Source organism: Nematolebias whitei, chromosome 3, assembly GCF_014905685.2.
Source record: "Nematolebias whitei isolate Nwh7 chromosome 3, NemWhi1, whole genome shotgun sequence".
NCBI lineage: Eukaryota > Metazoa > Chordata > Actinopteri > Cyprinodontiformes > Rivulidae > Nematolebias > Nematolebias whitei.
This window is the reverse complement of record NC_056500.1, coordinates 29,543,670-29,550,573: the sequence shown is the minus strand read 5'-3', so window position 1 is coordinate 29,550,573 and position 6,904 is coordinate 29,543,670. Positions and strand designations below refer to the sequence as shown.

At 39.9% G+C, this 6,904-nt stretch overlaps 1 protein-coding gene across 1 annotated transcript in view; it reads right to left on the bottom strand.

Annotated features, from left to right (window-relative positions):
• The window catches only part of celf5a (cugbp, Elav-like family member 5a), a gene marked incomplete in the record, with an annotated part of 272,946 nt that overhangs the window by 40,088 nt on the left and 225,954 nt on the right, over positions 1 to 6,904 (bottom strand). Inside the window, 1 exon segment of the mRNA XM_037698180.1 lies at positions 4,009 to 4,137. Within this exon segment, the coding sequence (XP_037554108.1) occupies positions 4,009 to 4,137 (129 nt within the window).

Genomic DNA, 6,904 nt, shown 5'->3' with positions numbered 1-6,904 from the left:
ATATATATATATTTATTTATTTATTTATTTATTTATTTATTTATTTATTTATCTGAGGAGCAGACTGCTTTGAATTTAACTCCATCACTGACTCTCATCTTGAGCAAGCATGAAGGCAACAGTGTAAAAGAAAAACTCCCTCATGAGGAAGAAACCTTTAGCAAAACCAGGCTCAGGACAAGCGGTCATCTGCTTCGACCAGCTGGGTTTGAGAGGAACAGGAAGGAGGAACAGATACTGTACATAATGGCAGGTCAAGAATCACATGTTAAGACAGAACCAGTAACAATGAAAACTTTTACATTTTCACAATTCATTTAAGGAAATGAGGCCAGTTTGTCCTCTAGTAGTGTAAGTCTATGACAGCATAACGAGCCAACCCTAACTATAGGATTTATCAAAAAGGAAAGTCTTAAGCCCAGTCTTAATACTGGACAATGTGTCAGCCTTACGGACAGAAACTGGAAGTTAGTTCCACAAGAGAGGAGCCTGATAACTGAAAGATCTTCCTCCCATTCTGTTTTTGGAAACTCTGGGAACCGCGAGTAAGCCTGCAGTCTGAGAGTGAAGTGCTCTGTTAGGAAAATATGAAACAATAAGATGGCTAATATAAGATGGAGCTAGGTTGTTGAGAGCTTTGTAGGTTAGAAGCAATGGTGTAGTGTATGTGATACGCAGGTATACAGAGTATACCCACTAGAAAAGTTTGAGAAGTTCAGTATACCCACTTAAAAGTGTCCAATGTGACATATTATTGGTCATGTGTCATTGTCAACACATTTGGAACATTTTATAGATAGAATGAGTTGATTCGACCTATTTTTTGTATAATTACTACTTCAGTACTTATTACTTAATACTTGAACATGTTTTACTTTGATACTGTTTTATAAATTCTATAACGTTTTTAATACAAAGCCAACTGTTGTACAAAGTTTGTTGTACATTTATTCAAATATAAGCATAAGAGAAATGTTAAAACATTCAATGTACTTAAAAATAAATAAAATGACGATTACATTGTATTAACCGGTGTACTTCGGGTTCTAAGCACAGTATACCCAGTACAAAAATGTAGACTACACCACTGGTTAGCAGTAAGATTTTGAATTCAATTCTGGACTTGACAGGGAGCCAAACGGGGAGAAGCTAAAACTAGAAAGATATTTTTCCCTTTGGATCAATAAAATTGATTGTTTGATTGATTGATTGATTGATATGATATCTCCTACTAACTCCAGTTAAGACTCTGGGAGCAGCATTTTGGATTAACTGAAGACTTTTAAAAGAAGAATTTGGACACCAATAAACCATTGCAATAGTCCAGTCTAGATAACAGTTTTCTATTTGCTCCTCGTGAATACCGGGTGTCAAGAGGACCCAAGAACCCCAACGTACCAAATATAACTCTTAAATCTTTAAAAACAGAAGCTGTGAATATATATCTATTGGAGTGAAAGAGCAGCTACAGATCCATCATGTCCTCTTATAATTATACCTTATTTCACCTAATTTCATTTCATTTAAAGTTCCTTCCCTTTTATTTAATCTTTTATGCTTTATTTTTCTTATCTTCTGTCCCACTTGACCCAGTCACCCTGCCATTCTTCCCGTGTTAATAGGCTCGCCCCGGTGAACAGCGGCCGATCAAGATGTCCATTCAGCTGCCAAACCACTGCACCCTGTTGAGATACGAGCGGGACAGAGCTGGAGCTCCTGATGACCTGTACAAGGTCTTTTCTACAATAGTACCATGTACTGCTATAATTAGGCTTTCACATCTTAATATATTCTGTAAGTCATGTATCGCCTTCACCTTGTGGGGGTGGCTGTAGCTCAAAAGCTGCAGCAGCTATTCTTCACCAGGATGTTGCTGGTTCAAACCCCCTTACTTCTCCATTTCACATGTTAGATGCACCCCAAGGGAAGATCCTGAACCCAATTTTGCCACCAAAACATTTCATTTAGACTGCTTTAAAGTTTCTGCATTGCCAAATAATTGCATGATACAGTCCTGATAGTAAAGCTGACAAAGACACTGGATATATGTTCAGTCCATGTTTGAACTGTGCATAATCTGCTAAAGAGGAACTCATTCTCTTTGTAAAGTAACACAGTTAACAAAATAGACATCATGGTTAAGCTAGTGTCAAATTATTTAGGTTGATCTAGATTCAGTTTTTGCAAAATGAATGTAAGATGTACAAAACAAGAAAAGGGTCTATTTTTTTTTGAAAAGTGGAATTTTCTTGGTATTAAGTGAGAAAATAAAATGGTCAAAAATGGATTGTAAAATACTTGTATTGGTTTGGCTTGAAACATTAATATTAATAATAATAATAAAAAAAAACATAAATGAAAATAGTACCAAAAGAAAAAATTGCTGTCTTAAAAAAAGTACAAATATTACAGGACAACTGTGAAACTTTGGCTATTTTCATCCTCACAGTGGAAGGACACTTGAATTGTTTTTGACGTTACTGTTTCTTTTCAGCTCCAAACAGGTTCAGGTTTGGTTTATTTGTCATATGTAAACTCAACATAAGGTCAACAATACAATGAAATACTTAGGACGAGAAGAACAGTCTGGACTCGCCAAAAAAAAAAAACAACAACAGCAAATATCAAAGCATGCAACAAAAATACAAAAACAAGGCACCCAAAGTAAAAAAATAAATAAATCTACAGCAGCATGGTCCTATTGGCAGAGTGGTTCTGGTGACAGCGAGGTTATCTTAGCAACATGGTCCAGTTGGCACCATGGTACTGTTAGCGGTGTGGTTCAGTTAGTGGCGTGCCCTTCTTTTAGCAGCGTTAGCAGGTCTTGTTAGCAGCTTGATGGTAATAAGGACTGCAGCAGCTGCCTCCCAGACTGCCCTCTAGAACTGGGTTCAGCAGACAGAACATCCAGAGTTTCCATGCAGAACCAAACGGGTCTGTAAAGTTCGGTCCGTACAGGCAGTGGAAGATCTTGTTAGCAGCGTTAGCAGGTCTTGTTAGCAAGTCCCATCAGCAGCTTGATGGTAATAATGACGTAGCAGCTGCCCTTCCAGACTGCCTCCAGAACCAGGTCTGGCAAATGGAGAACATCTAAGATTTCTCTGCGGAACCGAATGGGTCCATAGAGTTTGGTTCGTGCAGGCAGATGGAGGATCATGGAGACGGCCATCATGACAGGCCGGGGCTGGAGGGTGGACAGGAACTGAACCACAATGGCAGGATGGCACAATGACAAGGCAGCGACATACAAAACTCCACAAGTGTGTCGCGGTCATACCCGTACGGTGGGTGTGCAGTGTAGGTGCAACAAAAGGTAAAACAACAGGAACCAAAAAAGATCAAATCGAAGTGGCGCTCCCGTCAGTGCTACCATTCTACGGCGCTCGTGACGCCAGAGTCCAAACTGTCCAAACCACTGCTGAATCTGAACATCATGGCTTCAGCCCTCCCAAAAAATGCAATTTTGCAACAATTTATTTAAACACTGACTAGAGAAAGGAGCCACTTGTGAGTTCTTCAAAAACCCAAGGAGTCGTTTCAGAAAATTTTTGCTACTACAAAAAAATATATATTGCATTGGTTTGCTAGTGGCTATATATAAATGTGAAGAGTTTTATTTATTAATTTGTGGGTTGGCCTTTGACCTTCTAGTCACAGTTCTACTCTAAAACACACTGCATGCCCTACAAGCAACCAAGACATCTTTTACATTTTAAAGATTTAATGTTACTGAAAAGCACAAACAAGCTACAAATGAAAATCAAAAAGAGAGTTGAAACAAACAGATTCAGCTGTGTTAAATGTAAACTAAAGAGACAATAATTACTTTTAAAATGTTTCAAATATTTATATTTAAAGGAACATGTTACTTGACCTATATTTGATGCATATGTCAAGCGTAATTTGTATAGATTTGCTGATGTAAGCACACACTTCACACTCTCACACACACAGTCGAGTGTCTGTCATTGACCTAAATAATGCTGACAGCTGTATAATGGTTCCTACCTTTGCTGTTGCCATCAGGACCTCTTAGGACTGTGCACTCCTCGATGACTCCATAGGGTTCAAAGAGACGGTAAACATCCTCTTCGGTCTGCTGTTTGTTCAGCATCCCAACAAATAACTTCCTGTCTTCTGAAACAAAAAATAAATAAAAAAGAGGCAAAAGGTTACAACATGGCTGACCTCAATTACTGTATGAAAGCAATTAGAGGGGGCTGAGCGTGGAACATTTTCATTGCAGTTGCGAGAGTTAAAAATAAATCTGTTTCTCTGTTTAACAAGTATCACAGGTAGGCATCTAGTTGGTTTACTGAAGGTTGGCTGTTGTTGGCACATTGTTTTAGGTTTTCTTTTCCCCCAGACCTGATCAATCTGTGTCATAAGTGAGTTCAGACCCAAACGAACGCATGAGAACTGTGAGGTCAGAGCGTGGAAAGAAGAAAGAAAAGTTGAGAAAACAGAAGAATAATGAAGATATGTCTCACATGCACACACACAGACACAATACAATGTGTGTGTCTGGTCGTTTATAAGCACGAGGGGCTCCAGGCACGCTCAACCTCCTACACACCAAACTGTTCTATCTTTCTTTTTTATTCACCAACTCTCTTCCTTCTTCTTCATCTATCTTTTTCCCTCTAACTTTCATGCCTTCCTCTTTTTTTTCCTGTCGCTGATTCTGTATTTTTTGCGCCCCCCCCCCCCCCATTCTATTTCAACTGCTGCCCTTCCTCTCTTCCTCTCTTTATCTCTTTCTTACTCTACTAATTGCTGCTGATCCAGTGTTTTTTTGTGTGTAGCCAGAGAAATATTTCAGTGCGCTCTTCGGTGAACAATGGCGTGTCTCTCCTGCGTGCACCCGAGGCCTGGGAGACATGCCATGAATAACGCTGACTTTTCAATAGATTGCCTGTATGCTATTGAGTCCTGTTAAATGCTGTGGGATCTGATCTTTACCTTGACCTGACATACTGTGTTTACTGATGTACTCTGGCACCGTATGATTAATGCTACACTGCTGCATTTCTGGAGGCAGCAGAAGCACTAAAACCTTCTCTTTATACAGATTGTTTCTCCAACTCTGACCTGTGTAGTCACAATGGGGGAGACCGAATGAGGAGCAGAACTAACAAACACAGCAAGTTAAGAAGTGAAGTGTACAATAAATTGCCACCCATGAGCACCTGCATGTTCTAAGCATGTTGTGCTGTTGTCGCTCTTTGACCAAAACACAAGCTGGTGCCACAATTCCTGCAGAAAGCGTACATGGACATGGCATCTAGCAAAAATGGTTTGCTGCTCAGCACCATCAGTGATGCACCTTTAAAATAATAACCTGTGTCAGAGCATCGTCTAGGGAAGGGCGTCCCTGGTGCTGCCTTCTTATTGCAAGTGGCAGGATCAGAGGCTATGTATCAAAATGGAAGTGATGCAATGTGACATCTGTCAGGGTGGATTGGAGAGCATTTATCTGAAAAAAAAAAAGAAATAGGAGGGAAAAAAGCCCTGAACTGGAAAATGAAAGGCCAAGATGGTCCTTCCTTTTGCTGGAGGGGGAATATAAATTCTGAGGTTGGATCAGGGAGATGAGTCAAGGATTGTGGGGGAGTGGGGGTTAGGGTCAGAGCTGAGCTGCAAAAATCTTCCAGGAATAACACTCAAACATATCTCATACACTGTCCTGTGTTCAAACAGAGAAGTGCCTGTAACCACCACTGCCTTTTGAGATTTTTTTTCTGTCTCTGTAACACCCCTCTTCAAGTGGGTGTGATGAGTTCTGAGTTATTGCTCGACCTTTTATCAATTTCATATGAGGTGAGCTCTGAGAATTACAGTGTTAACAGCTTCCATGTGACATGTTCTAAAATATAACACTCATCCATTCTCCAGCTTAAAGATGGCTAACAGGCGAGTCACCCCTCAGCTAAGTGAAATAATATTTATAGGACTCCAGGTTTAAAACAACCATTGTCACTATATATCACTAAGATGCGTAATACTGCTTCACAAAAGGCCTCAAAACAACAGAATCATGTCCAGCCCTATTTCATATTCTCTCTGAGAGAGATGCCAATGTGGAGCGCATGCAGGGAAATGACTGCAACATACGACAGAAGTGATGTGATGCAGATTTTAGTTGTGCTTTGTTTAGCAGGATATCTGTGGTAGAAAGAAAGGTAGCACACATGCTGCTGCGCCATGTAAATCGGCTTTGAAAACAAGTGAACAGTGCATGAAAACATAATCTGGGAGATCTGTTCCACCGTCTAGGATTGCACTCAGGCTGCTCTCAACTAAAATGCTCCGTTGGGAATTCAGGTCTTTTGTTCATCGCCAGTAGAAACATTAACTCATTTATCTACAACACTGCAGCGCATGCAGTGTGCAAACAGACACGAGGAGCACGCCAAAACAGTCTAAACCCATATGTGACAAAGAAAGCAGGAAAAAATGAATGACCAACAAAAAACTGCAAATACCAAACACTATACACAAAACCCATCTACCTGGATACAGAGGATTAGAGATAGCAACACACACGCATGCATGCCAGTACATGCCACCATGTTAACTATCTTGTAACTACCGGTACATTGTACTGATTTTTACACAAGTATATGGTGGCCTTAAGGTGTAAATGAACAACATTTGAAAAAATAAACAACAACCCAGAATTACATTTGAAGTAACACAACAAAAAACAACAAAACACAACAACATTTGAAAAAACAGAATTATATTTGACAAAATATTTGAAAAAACGGAATTACATTAAGCCAAAGAGGAAGTGGCCAAAGCAGAAGTGGCCAAAGTGGAAGTGACCAAAGCAGAAGTGGCCAAAGTGGAAGTGGCCAAAGCAGAAGTGGCCAAAGTGGAAGTGGCCAAAGCAGAAGTGGCC